The 17,800-nt window shown below is 41.4% G+C and overlaps 1 protein-coding gene across 2 annotated transcripts in view; it reads right to left on the reverse strand.

The window, feature by feature from the left end:
* Positions 1–17,800, reverse strand: part of SLC12A2 (solute carrier family 12 member 2) — a 189,107-nt gene that overhangs the window by 53,544 nt on the left and 117,763 nt on the right. For both annotated transcript variants that reach the window (XM_089677757.1, XM_089677750.1), the window contains exons 14-19: positions 17,601–17,702; positions 13,927–14,082; positions 5,987–6,086; positions 5,587–5,698; positions 5,229–5,369; positions 2,916–3,022 (exon numbers count right to left, since the gene is read on the reverse strand). In XM_089677757.1, coding sequence (XP_089533883.1) covers positions 2,916–3,022; positions 5,229–5,369; positions 5,587–5,698; positions 5,987–6,086; positions 13,927–14,082; positions 17,601–17,702 — 718 coding nt within the window. The remainder of the gene's footprint in view (positions 1–2,915; positions 3,023–5,228; positions 5,370–5,586; positions 5,699–5,986; positions 6,087–13,926; positions 14,083–17,600; positions 17,703–17,800) is intronic.

Here is a 17,800-nt window from a genome sequence, read left to right on the forward strand (position 1 = left end):
AATGTGAATGGACATGCGTCTGTTTACATCTGAACTGACTCAGAGGTAATCAGATGTAAATGGATGCACCAGTTTGTGCCGGAAAAAGATGTAAATGGATGCACCAGTTTGTGCCGGAAAAAAATAAACATAGGAAAGGTCTGTGTCCTTTTCTGTCTATTCAGAGCTGAATGTGATAGATCTGAGGTAGTCAGATGTAAACGGCCACCCATCCGTTTACATCCCTCTGCCCATAGGCCTAACAAGAGTCCGTTAAGGTCTGAGCACAAAAGAAGGTAAACAGACTTGGTTTTATTTCATAAACGTTAAATCAGTATCATTTGACTTTAGTTAAGAAGGGAATTTGTTCACAGACTGCAAGAGTGGCGTTTTACATTTTCTAGGAGTTGGGCTTTAAAGTAGAACTACAGGCAAAACTTTTTTTTTTTTCATTTTGGCTAGAGCAAGGGAAGGCCATAACCCCTGTCAGTTTATTTTTTTGCCATCTGTGCCCCATTGAGTAGATTTCCCTTCACTTCACTTCCTGTCCCATTGCCAAAACAAGAAGTGAGAGGAAATCCTTGCAAATTAAGAGAATCCCTAGGGGACTCCCAGGTCACCAAAACTAGTGCCTTCTTTGGAAGGTTTCCCATCTACTACTTTTCTGGGAGCAGCACAAAATTTGGGATTTTCTTCTACCTTTAATGATAATGGTAAATAGTACAAAAAAAACAGGGTAAGTCTCCCTAACAGCACAGACAACAATAAAAACCTTAGGTGTTCTAATTCCACTCTACTCTATCCAAAATTAAAAAAAAAAGGAAAAAAAAAGTTTTGCCTATAGTTGTACTTTAAGCATATTTTCTAACAGCAACTAGTACAAGTACCTGAATTTGACTTGGTATGAGCCTTTTACTGTATGGGGGGTACAGTAGAGCTCAGGCTGTGAGAAGGAAGAGCAGCACAAGCAGCCAATAAGGTGAACTGCATGCAAATATGGTGACAAGGAACATTCTGATATTAAGAGAGAGCAAAGTAACAGAGAAAAATCCATCAGTCTGCTGATTCTTCCTTGTCCAGTCACAGGCTGGGTCAGTAAAGAAAAACCAAGTCTCCTGGCTGGCTCTACACTCTGGCATTGGATAGAGAGAAATATAAAATTGTTTAGCAGATAAACTAGGATGAATACATGTATTGATCTGCGCATTTTGTTGATTGCCTGGAGTTCAGCTTTTAAAAAAAAATGGCCCTGTGAAACTTTGTTAAATAGGTATACTATATTTGCTGCAAAGTCCCTTTTGCAGGTTACATGTTATTAAAAATTATCTTTAATTGCAATCTGCAGCTGCTGCAATTTTCTAAAACTGACAACACCAAAAACGTTGCTTTCTTGTACTGTAATAACGAATTGGCAGTCTGTATGATGTATGAGTACATATCTTACCCAGAAATCTAAGTTCCTTTTTGTGTTATTACCTCATTGCTTTACCAGAAGAGAGTAGCTAAATATCTGATTGCAGGTATCCTCTGCAACAGTAATCATTTTCAGTGACATATCTTCTAACACTATTCCACACCTGAAAGTGTGTGAAAGTCTTTGGAAAGATTTTAAATATGTTCTTTTGCACTATAGCACTAAAAGTGTAAAGGCTAAGTTCACCTTATGTCACATTTTACACCCATTATTCATTGTGACAGCGGGTGAGGGATCTTCTTCGTGCACCAGCTCACACAATTCAAAAGCAGCACGGCCATGCAGGGCTCCCCCACACGACCATGTCATTCGTTCACAGTTTTCTGTGACTGCATGAACTACAACTACAGACAGCCATTGCAGCTGACAGCTTGAATTTCTAAATGAACTGCGAGTTTGCTGATGAGTGGCCTTGTTCATTTGCAGGGCTTGTCTGCACTTGTCCACTCACCAAGGGTGCAATGCTTTCCAGGCTCCTTAGGGAAAAAATAAATAAATGCACATTTTTTTCCCAGCAAAAATTTGTGCACTTATTATTTTTTCCCAGAAGGTGAACTTATCCTTTAAAGTGAACCTGTGGTCAGGCTATGAACAGTCAAGTATTTCCATATTTTAAACATACAGTAAATAAGCAAGCCTTCACTGTCCTCTATAGCTGCAGGCACTGTAGAGCAAATCATTCTCAAAATGAAGAAGCACCAAAATCATTCAAGTGGAACTCTGGGCACCTCAGCTCGCAAAGCTCTTGTACCAGCCTTCTAATCTCTAATGAAAACACAGAGCAGGAGTTCTGTGTTTAGCGTGAGAAGGAGCACAAAAAGGTGAGCATGATATGGCAAGCATGAATTTCTTTATAACTGGAATAAAGCTTTAAAAATACTTGCTATAATCCTTGCAATGTATACAGTTTATATGCAAGGAATCATTTACTTTTTAACAAAATTCAAGTTATATCCCTAATGTCCCTTTCAGGTTCCTCTGTTTATGTATGGCTTCAGAGTCCATGCACACCAGTTTAAAAAATTGCTGCTTGTACAGGAGTTTTGTGTTTTGCCTGTAGAAACAGCTCAATGTTATCCTATGTGTCCCTGCACATTAAGACGTTCAGAGGCATATTTTAAGCTCAGCATTTAGAAGCAGAAAAAAACCTCTTCTGGTTTGCATTTTTTGAGAGACGTTTTCTGGCAGAAAAAAAAACACTAAATGCTTCTAAATGCTCTTAAATGATTGAACACATACACTCTATATTTTTTTTTCTGCCAAAAGAACTGGTGCTTTTCTTAGGCCCAGTGTACATGGACCCTATATGTACTTAGATGTGCTTTGCTCTTGATGACACACACATTAAATTCAAAGACAAACAGCTTACATTAAAAAGCATAATAACATTTTCTCCAAATGATCATATCCAGAAAAAGCTCATTCTATGGTCACTGAAGACAACTGCTTTGCCTGTACTCACTGCAGCAGGTTAATGTAGGTCTCCACTTCTTTCATATCACACTGAAGCCAATTTTTCTTGAAGCCAACAACAAGAGTATTTGGTCTCATACGTCCTAACCCAGCAGCCTATAGTTCAAAGAGACAGTAAATGGTTTAGTCAGTAGTTTGAAGCACATTTACCTTACCCAACTCTGGTGAAAGCCATTTATCAAACTCCTTTAATCCTACCTCCAGCTTTTCTTTCAATTGAAATAGTTTGTTTGGGCAAGGCTGGCCCAAATGGACTATTACCCTTACTAATTGCTGCGGGTGCTATTAATGCCATGTAAACTGTATGTAGCATTAGTTACATACAGTTTACAGCATAGTGCTCCAGCAGCAGTACAGGTATTTCCCATCTAGTGCTAGAACAAAATCAAGTTGGGCTGGGTACTACTCAGCCATTCACAAGGACCCTTGTATTTTTATCAATGAATACAAGGTTTCCTTTGAATGGTCGAGGTGGAGAGGCAGGCAGATAACATCACAATCTCCACCTCAGCCACTCAGAGGAAGCCTTGCATTCATTGATAAAAATATGCATGACTCAATTTTGTTACGACAGCAGATGGTAAGTTCCCGTACTGCTGCTGGAAAAAAGAGCTGCAAAATGTATGTAGCTGATGCTACGTACAGTTTATATGATGTTGACAGCAGCTGTAATAATTAGAAAAGGAAATAGTTTGTTTTGACCAGCTTACCCCAAACTAACTATTTAACGATTTAAAGTGAAAAGAAAGGTACAATTGGGCTTTAAGCCAAGCTGCAAGAGCAGCCTGCAACTATTATATTTCGGATCAAGAGACTATATTGTGTATTTTCAAAATCCTATGCACAAGGTCTGGGTAGACCTATATAATAAATACTTAACACCTTCAACACCAGAGGCAAAGTGGCCAAAGGAATTTCCATGTTTTCCACATAATTATATTAAAACCTTGAGTGTGTATATGTATATAACATGTACATCCCAAACATTAACCACAAACGTAATCCTAAACCTAATTTAAGATGTTGCTATAGTCCTAAAAAAGACCTATCTGAAACCATGAGACTTTTTCTGCATGGCTTTACAACTGTAAACAGACAATAAGCGGTAAGAGGGTATCTGTAAGCTGAAACAGATAAATAGACGGAAAACTTTAAATAATACCTCTAAACAACAACAGAGGAAGTTGCCAAAACTGAAGCAGTCAGCATATGAAGCAGCCATGCATAGTAAGCAATCAGCGTTTAGCATCAACTTGTTCAGTTAAAGGCCAATTACACTTAGCACTATGTTACACTCATATTTAGAGTTATCCTGTGTCAGCATGAAGGGGTTTTTCTCCTCCTCAGAAGCTGTTGCTTTAGAAATTGACATGGTTGTGTGGGGTTACCCGCATAGCAGCATCATTCACCTGATTGAATGAACAAGTCCCTTCTGAAATCGAGGCAAACGGACTTGTAGTTCTCAATAGAACACAAGGGTGGTAAGCACCACACTCGTAGTCCATTGACACCTCCTCCAGCTATAAAACTGAAAGTCTGTACCTTGGTACAAACATAGGGTTGGAGGAAGAGTTTGAAGAAGCCCTGGCATTACACCTGCAACCCACTGAACACCGATGCAATTCTTGGCAGGCTCCTATGCAAAAAAAAATTAAATAAAATAAAATGTAATTATTTTCTCCCTCAAATATATTTGCATTTATTATATTTCCGCAAAAGGTGGACTTGGCTTGGCAAAGGAACACTGAAAACTAAAAGCTGATTGGTTGCTATGCACAACTGCTCTAGATTCTTGCAGCTCCAGTCTTAGTAAAGTGCCCCCAATGTATTTGTAGAAATAGATTATATTAAAAGCTTTTTTGCACCAGTGGAGACCTTCAATGTGGAAATGCATAAGACGCAATGCACTTTATCTTCCATTGGTTGAACACAGCACTCCTTTTCAATGGTCCACAAGGCAGGAGAAATCACACTCCTGCATAAGCGCTGCTCTGTGCTATCTCACATAAAAAGCAATGGTCTGTCTCTGCAGTCTGCTGCCCAGGAAGAGAACTTTATGCTGCCACTAAAGCCAAGGGAAATGCAAAATAAATGTACAATTCTTGCTCTCTATACTTGTGTTTAAAGGAGTCTGCACAATCAGAACATGGCTTTGTGCTTCGGAACCCATGCATCTCACTTTATCTACGTCTAAGCCCGAAGTCATACATTAGGTATATGTGTGTAAACAGATTAGAAGCCCATTTCTAGGAATTATGGTTATTTTCAAGGAATAGTAAAGAGAGTTGGATAATGGTTTTACCTGCATGAGATATTGGGCTCCATCCCTCAAGTCTTCAGCATGCACTGGAGAATAGAAGGCTTTGGTTTTTTGTTTAATAAGCCATCGCTGATATCTAGCTTGATCTGTAAGCATTTCCTTTAGTGCTTGCCTACGAGGACCCTGTTCAAAGGAAAACCAAAAGAAAGAAATATTAATAAAAAAGCATTTAAAATCTTACATTATATAAAAGGTACATGCAGGAAAAAAAATTGCAGAAGTTAAATCAGGTATGAAACTGGAGAGCTCCAGACCAGTGCACTTACTAAAGACAAAAAACAGGTCGTATTATAACAAAATATACAAACAAGAAATGAAAGAACATATAGGTACATCTTACCATATGCACATGTCCACAGATCATCAAGCCAACATTCTTTGTAAAGGCATGAACTAAGTGAAGAAGAGCTGGCCGTGAATTTGGTGCACCAGTCATAACAAGACACTGTGGCCTAATGGAATAAAAAATAGAATTGTCAGGCTGTATGCAACTAACTACTGTGTTGTTTAGCTAGAAGCTTGCTAGAAATTGCAGATTGCCAAAAAAATATTCTATTGCAAATGTCTGCAATAAGAATTTTCTAAAAACAAAATATTATATATTAAATATTAGGTTCATGCCAACCTGCTGATTGCTTGATACTGGTTTCTGCACTGGATTACTGAATAAGTGCACAAGTGTGAACACCTGTACATTTGCAGCAGGAGACATGTACCATCCAGACTACTTTGTTTTTTACCTGAAGTTTTTCACATGGTCTTCCACACCTGCCAGTCGGACGGTGTGTTGTAGTGCATTCAGATAGGTCAAAGCTTGTGTTGAAGAACCCCAATTCACATCTGAAATAAAATGTAAGCTTTATTATAATATTCTATGCAAAGAAGAAATACTTATGTTACAGCTCATGCAAACAGCCTCAGAGTCAACTGAATCAATGGATCTGTGTTGCTGATTTCAAGGAGTTTCTTCAAACTGCATCAAGTTCTTTTCAAAGAGTAGGGGCATGGCTGAGTAGGGAAAATGAAGAGGCATGCTTCTCAGAGCTCCTGCATGTGTGCCTTTAGCAATTCTTTTCCCATAGCAATCCTATCCCATGGACGTGAGCTGAGGCTCACCCCCAGATCCTTCCTGTCTCAAATACACATGGTACAACGGTTTCTTTGGTCCTCCACGACCTGAAACAAACGCCTGGACGCAACAGCCTCAAAGCACCACACCACAGGCACTCTACTGCTTAGCAAGTCCACTGACAAGACCTGAGAGGCAGCAGAACAGTTGCATCAGCTTGCTAAAACTCCTGGCAAGGATGGGGGGGCACACTGAGATACCTTCCCTGTGTAAACACAAACCACCCTGCCAGCCAGACTCGGAAAGAGAGGGAAGAATTCCCAGGTGCCACCATCTTGACGTGAAGGCCACTATATTCTCTCAAATTCATATTTCAGCTCGCTGTCTGTTCTGCCTACAGGCCCTTGGCCAAGCATATGACCACTGTGATTGACTGCCACAGTGGTCACATGATTGAGTGCTGGTCCCGCTGGACTCATATTATTAGTACAGAATAATAGCCATCTTTGCCTGGAGTACAAAACCAGTGTGTTCTCAGCAGAGAAATCTCTGCCATCCATGGACGCATATGTGCAGTGTGAGAGAGCTAAAACAGACCCTCTTTGTCACCGCACATATGTGCTATATGGGCCATAAGAGATAAACATCAAAAACGATGAGGTCACTGTGTAGCACTCCAACAAAATCCAGGTTCTGTAGCAGTTAGCTATTCATGCGGTAGATTGCTATGGCTTTGTATTACAATCTGATCACATAATTTTGCGCACTTGCTGGTTGAGTAAAGGCTCCACTCAGGAATTGCTGTTTTTTGTAATTGTAGGTGCCCACACACAATGTACTATGGTTTACCAACGTTACTCAGCACTGTACATATTACTACTATTGTTTATTGATCATTTTTGGACTGTGGTTACAAAACAACACTAAGAGAAAAGTCAGTTTCTTTTGTTTTTGTAATTTATATATACATTGCTCAAACAAATTAAAGGAACACTTTTTAGTTTATAGCATCAAGTCAATTAAACTCCTGGGATATTGATCTGGTCAGTTAAGTAGCAAAGGGGTTTGTTAATCAGTTTCAGCTGCTTTGGGGTTAATGAAATTAACAACAGGTGACCTAGATGGGCAACAATAAGACAACCCCCAAAACAGGAATGGTGTTACAGGTGGAGGCCACTGACATTTTTTGCCCTACTCATCTTTTCTGACTGTTTTTCACTAGTTTTGCATTTGGCTAGGGTCAGTGTCACTACTGGCAGCATGAGGCGACACCTGGACCCTACAGAGGTTGCACAGGCAGTCCAACTCATCCAGGATGGCACATCAATACGTGACATTACCAGAAGGTTTGCTGTGTCTCCCAGCACAGTCTCAAGAGCATGGAGGAGATTCCAGGAGACTGGCAGTTACTCTAGCAGAGCTGGACAGGGTCATAGAAGGTCCTTAACCCATCAGCAGGACTGGTACCTGCTCCGTTGTGCTAGTAAGAACAGGATGAGCACTGCCAGAGCCCTATAAAATGACCTCTAGCAGGCCACTGGTGTGAATGTCTCTGACCAAACAATCAGAAAAAGACTTAGTAAGGGTGGCCTGAGGGCCCAACATCCTCTAGTGGTCCCTGTGCGCATTGCCCAGCACCATAGAACTCGATTGGCATTTGCCATTAAAACCAGAATTGGTAGGTCTGCCAACTGTGCTTTTCAGATGGGAGCAGGTTCACCTTGAGCACATGTGACAGACGTGAAAGGGTCTGGAGAAGCCGTGGAGGGTGTTATCTTGCCTGTAACATTGTTCACCACTGACCCACCACCAAAATGGCTATGCTGGTCTGTGGAGGTACCCTGACTGCCATTATGTCTCAGGATGAAATCCTTGGATCCATTGTCAGACCCTCTACTGGTGCAGTGGGTCCTGGGTTCTTCCTGGTGCACAACAATGCCAGGCCTTATGTGGTGAGAGTATACAGGCAGTTCCTGGAGGATGAAGGACTTGATACACTGAATGGCCCTCACGCTCGCCTGACCTAAATCCAATAGAATACCTTGCGGATATCATGTTTTGGTCCATCTGACACCGCCAGGTTGCACCTCAGACTGTCCAGGAGCTCAGTGATGCCCTGGTCCAGATCTAGGAGGAAATACCCTAGGACACCATCTGTCATGCCATTAGAAGCATGCCCTGATATTGTAAGGGTTGCATACAAGCACGTGGGGGCCATACCAACTACTGAGTACCATTCTGAGTTGCTGCAATGAAATTTTAGCAAAATGGACTAGTCTGCCACATCATTTTTTCATTTTGATTTTCGGGGTGTCTTTGAATTCACTCTTCTGTAGGTTCATCATTTTCATCAAATGATGGGGCATCCTTACATTCGTAACACATCACCCAGTCCAAATCAGTACAGATATCCAGCATGATATTTTTCCTCATTGAGATCTGATGTGTTTTTAAAGTGTTCCTTTAATTTTTTTGAGTAGTGTATTTCCAAGGCAAAGAGAAAATAGATGTCCCTGTATAATAAACTGACTGAAGTCTTCACAGGAAAAATCCCAGGCAGGAAGAGAGTCAAAGCTTTTGGTAAACTACGCAGCAGCAAGACAATGTGCAGTGCAGGAAGGATCTCAGACACATTTGTATTCAGTTAAAAAATGTGGTTACTGTCTGTGCTTTGTCACAATGCAGCTGTCACTAGGCACCTGTAGAACACTATTCTGGTGCTGATAAACTTCAGCAAATCATCACTTCATGCAGCTATGGCCACATGAATGACTCCACTCTTTTGACTAACTCAACATTCTAAGACATGGCAAAAGACTGTCTTTATAGAGTGTGGAAATGGAGCCTGCAGTATGGATAAATCTCCAAATACTAAATATAAGTATTATATTTATAGAGCTTTTTTGATTAGCTCTGAAGACTTACATAATATGACCAGCTCTGAAGACTTACAGTGGGGAAAATAATGAATTTATCCCCTGCAGATTTTGTAAGTTTACCCACTTACAAAGAAACAAAGGGTTTATAATTTTTATCATAGGTGTTTTTTAAATGATAGAGACAAAATATCAACCAAAAATCCAGAATAACCATGATACAAATGTTATAAATTGAGTTTGCAGTTCAGTGAGCAAAATAAGTATTTGATCCCCAAGCAAAACATGACTTAGTACTTGGTGGGGAAACTCTTCTTGGCAAGCAGAAGTAAGAAGTTTCTTGTAGTTGGTTACCAGGTTTGCACACATCTCAGGAGGGATTTTGCTCCACTCTTCTTTACGGATCTTCTCTAAATTCTTAAGGTTTCTTGGCTGTCGCTTGGCAACTGAAAGTTTCAGCTCCCTCCATGCATTTCATGTAGAATTAAGGTCTAGAAACTGGCTAGGCCACTCCATGACCTTAAGGTGCTTCTTCTTCAGCCACACCTTTGTTGCCTTGGCGGTATGTTTTGGGTCAGTGTCATGCTGGAAGACCCATCCACGACCCATCTTCAGTATTCTGGCTGAGGGAAGAAGGTTCTCATCCAAGATTTTACAATACTTGACCCTGTCCATTGGCCCTTCAATGCAGCAAAGTCCGCCTGCACATTTAGCAGAGAAGCAGCTGCCCCAAAGCATGTTTCCACCTCCGTGTTTGACTTTAGGGATGGTGTTCTTAGGGTCATAGTCAGCATTTTTCATCCTCCAAACACAGAGTCAAGTTAATGCCAAATAGCTCAATTTTGCTCTCATCTAATCACAGCACTTTCTCCTAATCCTTCTCTGAATCATTTAGATGTTCATTGGCAAACTTCTGATGGGCCTGTACATGTGCCTTCTTGAGGAAGGGGACCTTGCGGGCGCTGCAGGATTTCAATCCATGGCGGTGTATTGTGTTACCAATGGTTTGTTTGGTGACTGTGGTCACAACTGCCTTGAGATCATTTACAAGCTCCTCCTATGTAGTTCTGGGCTGATCCCTCACTTTTCTCATGATCAGCCTTACCCCATGAGATGAAATCTTGCATGGAGCTCTAGATCAATGGCGACGCATGTTTATTTTTTATTTCTTCCATATGCAAATAATCGCTCCAACAGTTGTCGCCTTCTCACCAAGTTTCTTGCCGATGGTCTTGTAGCCCATTCCAGCCTTGTGCAGGTCTACAATCTTGTCTTTGATGCCCTTTGACAGCTCTTTGGTTTTGTCCATGATGCTGAGGTTTGAATGGAAGAAAGAGATTCTGTGGGAAGGTGTCTTTTATACACATAACGAGTTGTCGTTAGGAGCACCTTCTTAAATTGAAAGGACTAGGACATAGCCAATCTGTGGGTGCCAGAATTATTGTTGGTTGGTAAAGGATCAAATAATTATTTTTCGCACTGAACTGCAAACTCAATTTATAACCTCTGTATTGTGTTTTTTCTTAATTTTGGCTGATATTCTGTCTTTATCATTTAAAATACACCAATGATGAAAATTATAGACCCTTCATTTCTCTGTAAGTGGGCAAACTTACAAAATCTGCAGGGGATCAAAAAATTAATTTCCCACTGTATATAATATACACCGCTCAAAAAAATTAAAGGAACACTTTGAAAACATTCGTCCAGTTTGCTGAAATTTCATTGCAGCAACTCAAAATGGAACTCAGTAGTTTGTATGGCCCCCACGTGCTTGTATGCATGCCTGATGGTGTCCTGGGGTATTTCCTCCCAGATCTGGACCAGGGCATCACTGAGCTGCTGGACAGTCTGAGGTGCAACCTGGCGGTGTCGGATGGAGCGAAAATGATATCCCAGAGGTGTTTTATTGGATTTAAGTCAGGCGAGCGTGAGGGCCATTCAATGGTATTAATTCCTTCATCCTCCAGGAACTGCCTGCATACTCTCGCAACATGAGGCCGGGCATTGTTGTGCACCCTGAGGAACCCAGGATCCACTGTACCAGAGTAGGGTCTAACAATGGGCCCAAGGATTTCATCCCCATACCTAATGGCAGTCAGGATGCCATTGTCTAGCTCGTTCTACTCTCCATGGATACGCCTCCCCAGAAAATCACTGACCCACCACCAAAACGGTAATGCTGATTGGTGTTACAGGCAGCATAACGTTCTCCACGGCTTCTCCAGATGCTTTCTCGTCTGTCACATGTGCTCAGGGTGAACCTGCTCTCATCTGTGAAAAGCACAGGGCGCCAGTGGTGGACTTGCCAATTCTGGTGTTCAATGGCAAATGCCAATCGACCTCTATGCTGTCAGGCAGTGAGCACAAGACCCACTAGAGGAGGTTGGGCCCTCAGGCCACCCTCATGAAGTCTCTTTATGATTGTTTGGTCAGAGACATTCACGCCAGTGGCATGCTGGAGGTCATTATGTAGGGCTCTGGCAGTGGCCATCCTGTTCCTCCTTGCACAAAGGCGCACATACCAGTCCTACTGATGCGTTAAGGACCTTCTACTGTCCTGTCCAGCTCTCCTAGAGTAACTGCCTGTCTCCTGGAACCTCCTCCATGCTCTTGAGACTGTGCTGGGAGTCAAAGCAAACCTTCTGGCAATGGCACATATTGATGTGCCATCCTGGAGGAGTTGGACTGCCTGTGAAACCTCTGCACAGTCCAGGTATCACCTCATGCTGCCAGTGGTGACACTGACCTTAGCCAAATGCAAAACAGTCAGAAAAGATGAGAAGGGAAAAAATGGCCTCCACCTGTAAAACCATTCCTGTTTTGGGGGTTGCTTCATTGTTGTCCATCTAGTGCACCTGTTGTTAATTTCATTAACACCAAAGCAGCAGCAACTGATTAATAACCCCCTTTGCTACTTAACTGATCAGATCTATATCCCAGGAGTTTAATTGACTTGATGCTATACTCTGATTAAAAAGTGTTCCTTTAATTTTTTTTAGCAGTGTATTATTATATTTATAGAGCTTTTTTGACCAGCTTTGAAGAAGGGAGCGTGCCCCCAAAATGAGTTAGCTTGCCAGCAAATCTCTAATAATGCACTGGGTGCTGGCGCCCTCCTGTTTGTTCTTTTTGCTTTTCTAGAAGGATCTCAACCATATTTTCGGGATCCACCCAGCTGTCTGATTGACAGCTGGCTCCCCCTCTCAGCGTGAAGAAGAGATCCAGAGTCAGCTGTGTCCACCTCCTCCCCAGCTCAGAGCTCCAGTGAGAGCTGGAGGAGCAGAGTGGAGAGCAGTGACCGAGTTATCAACAGAATAAAGTCAATACTATTTTAAGGAGTAACAACCTGTGTGGTTATTTTTGTGTAATATATTGTCCTAAGGATCAGTGACATAACACTGGAAGTTTTATAATAACATTTCTTACAGAGTAGGCTGAAATAAAGGGTAGAAAAATATTAACTTTATGAATTGAGCCCTGAATATTCTGCAGGGCAACAATTTAAATATAAACATTTCCCATTAGAGGAACATATTACACAGATAGTAGAGCCAGTATATAAAATAAAGGTAACCATAATATTCTAAATGATTCATAAGGTGCATTCCTATCCTTCAATAACACATTTATCAGAAAGCAAGAGCTATATTTATATAAAATGAATCTGAAATTTCTTAGCTACATAGAGGACATCATAGTCATTTTCATAAGCTACTGCAAAGCTACATATAATAGACCAATCCAATTCTCGCAGTGGTATGTAATACTTTCCATTGATATAAATATTTTCTAAATACCTCAAATCAGCAGATGGGTGAGATATACTACAAATAGCTTCACAGCTCAACACAGACCAGTGCAACCTCACAGTTAAAGCCGCTGCATTCTTTAGCCCATTATGAATGAGATCCTAGCTAATCCTCACACAGGAACGCTTCTCCCAAAAGCTTCTAAACAAAATGAAACAGCCACCTATCAGAGAAACTATTCACTATATTGTAAATGGCCTCTTGCATATTTAAAAAAAAAATCTCTGCAATAATTGATGAACCGGAAGAAGGTATCATATTATTAAAAAAATAATAAAGTCTAATCACATTATAACATGTGTATCACCATACATAAAATGTATATATGGATCAAAATACTATGAGTTGAGCCCAGGAGCAGCAACAAGCTATTGTGAAATTTTGCTGCTGTGATATGACTAATAATGAAGCTATTTTATTGAATACACTGATCCTGAATCTGCTGTGATTGGGCACACTGGTCCTGATTATGCTGTGACTGGGAACACAGGTCCGGATTCTGCTGCGACTGGGAACACTGGTCCGGATTCTGCTGCGACTGGGAACACTGGTCCGGATTCTGCTGCGACTGGGAACACTGGTCCTAATTCTGCTGTGACTGGGTACACTGGTCCTGATTTTGCTGTGACTGGGAACACTGGTCCTGATTTTGCTGTGACTGGGAACACTGGTCCTGATTTTGCTGTGACTGGGAACACTGGTCCCGATTCTGCTGTGACTGGGAACACTGGTCCCGATTCTGCTGTGACTGGGAACACTGGTCCCGATTCTGCTGTGATTGGGCACACTGGTCCTGATTCTGCTGTGACTGGGTACACTGGTCCTGATTTTGCTGTGACTGGGAACACTGGTCCTGATTCTGCTGTGACTGGGTACACTGGTCCTAAATTCTGCTGTGAAAGTTTACTGACAATTGGACTTACCTGGCTTCTTATAGGTAACGTATATATATAATCCAATAACTATGACGTATGTTAAAAGCGCTGCCCACCAGTTGATGACAAACATGACACCACAGCAAAGGAGGGCACCGATGAGCGACACCCACATGTTGTAATACCTAAAAGCTGGACGCCAACCTAATAAAAGGGAAAAAAAAGCAATGTATAATATATTCTAGCAATCTACTATGAAAAGAAATAATAAGACATGGCAATTATTACTGGGGCTTAATCAAGAATCTACACAAAGCTGGGTTTTGACTAGTTGCAACGTGCTTCTGGACACCACTGCCCTTTGCACATATTAAAGGGCAGTGGTGTTTTTATTTACCATGTTTTATTATAATTTTCTTATTAAAGATCTAAATTCAAATTATATATCACAGAGACAAAGTTGCCTATACATCTCAGAAGTTAGGAGTATCAAAAAACATTACTAATTGACAGTGGTGTGAAAATGTAGAGTGTATGATATGTTACAAGGTTTAACAGTGAAGGGGAAAAACAGGAACAAGCACATTAATAATCAACTACAGTGAGGAACAGAAGTATTTGAACACCCTGCGATTTTGCAAGTTCTCCCACTTAGAAATCATGGAGGGGTCTGAAATTCACATTGTAGGTGCATTCCCACTCTGACAGACAGAATTAAAAAAACAATTACAGGAAATCTCATTGTATGATTTTTAAATAATTTATTTGTCTTGCACTGCTGAACATAAGTATTTGAACACCTGAGAAAATCAGTGTTAATATTTGGTACAGAAGCCTTTGTTTGCAATTACAGAGGTCAAACATTTCCTGTAGTTCTTGACCAGGTTTGCACACACTGCAACAGGGATTTTGGCCCACTCCTCCACACAGATCTCCTCTAGATCTGTCAGGTTTCGGGGCTGTCGCTGAGCAACACGGAGTTACAGCTCCCACCAAAGATGTTCTATTGGATTTAGGTCTGGAGACTGGCTAGGCCACTCCAGAACCTTGATATGCCTCTTACGGAGCCACTCCTTGGTTATCTTGACTGTGTGCTTCAGGTCGTTGTCATGTTGTAAGACAGGACCCATCTTCAATGTTCTGACTGAGGGAAGGAGGTTGTTGCTTAAAATCTCACAATAAATGGCCCCATTCATCCTCTCCTTCATACAGTGCAGTCGTCCTGTCCCCTTCGCAGAAAAGCACCCCCAAAGAATGATGTTACCACCCCCATGCTTCACAGTAGGGATGGTGTTCTTGGGATGCAACTCATCCTTCTTTTTCCTCCAAACACGACGAGTGAAGTTTAGACCAAAAAGTCCTACTTTGGTCTCATCTGACCACATGATTTTCTCCCATGCCTCCTCTGGATCATCCAGATGGTCATTGGCAAACTTCAGACTGGCCTGGACATGTGATGACTTGAGCAGGGGAATCTTCCGTGCAATGCATGATTTGAAACCAAGACGGCGTAGTGTTCTACCGACAGTGACCTTTGAAACTGTGGTCCCAGCTCTCTTCATGTCATTGACCAGCTCCTCCCTTGTAGTTCTGGGCTGATTCCTCACCTTTCTTATCATCAGTGATACCCCACGAGGTGAGATCTTGCATGGAGCCCCAGTCCGAGGGAGACTGACAGTCGTCTTTAGCCTCTTCCATTTTCTAACAATTGCTCCAACAGTTGATCTGTTTTCACCAAGCACTTTGCAATTGCCCCGTAGCCCTTTCCAGCCTTGTGGAGGTCCACAATTTTGTCTCTGGTGTCTTTTAACAGCTCTTTGGTCTTGCCCATGGTAGTAGTTGGCGTCTGACTGCCTGTGGGGTGGACAGGTGTCTTTAAAGAGCTCAGACAGGTGCTACCAAGTTAGATTAATGAGTGGAGTAGAGGTGGACTTTTTAAAGGCACAGTAACAGGTCTTTGAGAGCCAGAATTCTTGCTGTTTCTTAGGTGTTCAAATACTTATGTTCAGCAGTGCAAGATAAATAAATTCTTTAAAAATCATACAATGTGATTTCCTGAATTTGTTTTTTTAAATTCTGTCTCTCAGAGTGGGAATGCACCTACAATGTGAAATTCAGACCCCTCCATGATTTCTAAGTGGGAGAACTTGCTAAATCACAGGGTGTTCAAATACTTCTGTTCCTCACTGTATATCACTGACCTTTAATAAATACTTGGCTGAAATCATATTTCAAAGTATTAATGATAAAAAATTGAATTTTTACTTCAATATGTTCTAATATACAGTCATTATTAAAAGAGAAATTTGGGCTTTTCTTTTTTTTCCCAAATTATACCTACCTAGGTGGATGCAGCACCGGTCCAATGCTGCATCTGTACCCCGCCAGCTCGAAGTGTGAGAACTGTGGGCTGTGGAGGGGGACTGAGCAGCTGGCTTAGGCTCTCAGCAGCTTTCTGAGAGGCTGTGCCAGGTGCTGGTCCAGAGTCTGGGGTGGATCCCGACTTTAATGTCAGGATCTTTCCCCAGCCTGGGCTGGCTGAGTGATGTCAGCTGACAGCAGGATGGACTGCATTACTGTGATCCACAGGAGAAGTACAGAAAAGAGCTCTGGCTGTACTTTTCCTTTAAGCAAGTCATACATTAAGCAATTTTTAAAATTGCTTGATTCCCCGTTCAACGCATTCATTGCTGATGGGGAAATCCCTCCCGCAGAGCTTTGTATTCTAACAGCAGGAAGTTTCCCAGCCGTCAGAATACAATGATCACTATCGGTTTCATTACAACCAGCCTGCTCATAGATGGATTGAAAAATGGCCAGGTCCTGCTGAACCAGCTGAATTTTGATCTATTGACAACTTTACTCTGTGGGAAAATTGCACAAAAAACAATATAAGTGTGCAGCTCTGCCCTCTGCCTCCAGAATTCTGCTGCCCAATATATTAACATGTTGACTGTTAAAATGTTCTGTCAAATATCTTGTCTTCCTTGTAAAATTGGCTCCCTTTGCCACTTTGCTCACAAGGTATACTCTTCCAGGCATACACATTGCAATATTCATGGAGCTAAAAAAATTTCTAAAACAATGACAGCTGTGAAAGAAATAGAAACTTTAACCACTTGCCCTTCTGGGGATTTACCCCCTTTAACGACCAGCCCATTTATTTGCGTTAACTGTGCGCAGCCATCCAAAGCAGTGTGCATGAGCTGACAGGGAGGAGAATTGTATTGTTTACATACAGTTCTCCTCCCCATCGGAGATGCTCAGCAATCACCGGGTGCCAGCGAGAAATCACCGGTCGGGACCCAGTGATGGACAGCCACAGCTGAGAATAGCGGCACAGGTAGAACGTGCACCCCCTACCCAGAAATGCTAAATCACATGTATATATATATATATATATATATATATGTGATTTTGCACACCCGTGCGGCCCTGTAGCAGTATATCTGCTATAGGGCGGTCAGGAAGTGGTTAAACAGACAAAGCATTCTTGCTGAATTTACATAAAAAAAATAAAACAGTCATTTGAGTTTGTTAGTAAACAGATGATGGAATACAGTCATTATGGTAAACTAAGCGAGATTAAACCATTCATGAATAGCAAACTATGGTTGGTAAACAAAGGTATTTTTTTACTCTCAAAACATAAACCATCCAAACTATCCAATAAACTGATTAAATGAAAGCACAACACAAAAAAAACAAACTTTCAACCTTACCTGGAGACTTGGCAAGTGAAGCGTGGAACACAGAGAAGTTTATTAAGGCATATGATGCCAAGAAGAAATTTGAAATGATAGGAGCAATCACATTTAGTTCAGCTAGAAAAGAGAAAAAGAGAGAATTTTTAAATTCTTTTTGATAGCTACCCCAAAGCTAAGTGAACAAAACCAAACTGGGCTACCAATTTACAAGAACG

This window comes from Staurois parvus, unplaced genomic scaffold (assembly GCF_062004578.1).
Source record: "Staurois parvus isolate SC_StPar_1 unplaced genomic scaffold, SC_StPar_1.0 ptg000014l, whole genome shotgun sequence".
NCBI classification, from domain to species: Eukaryota; Metazoa; Chordata; class Amphibia; order Anura; family Ranidae; genus Staurois; species Staurois parvus.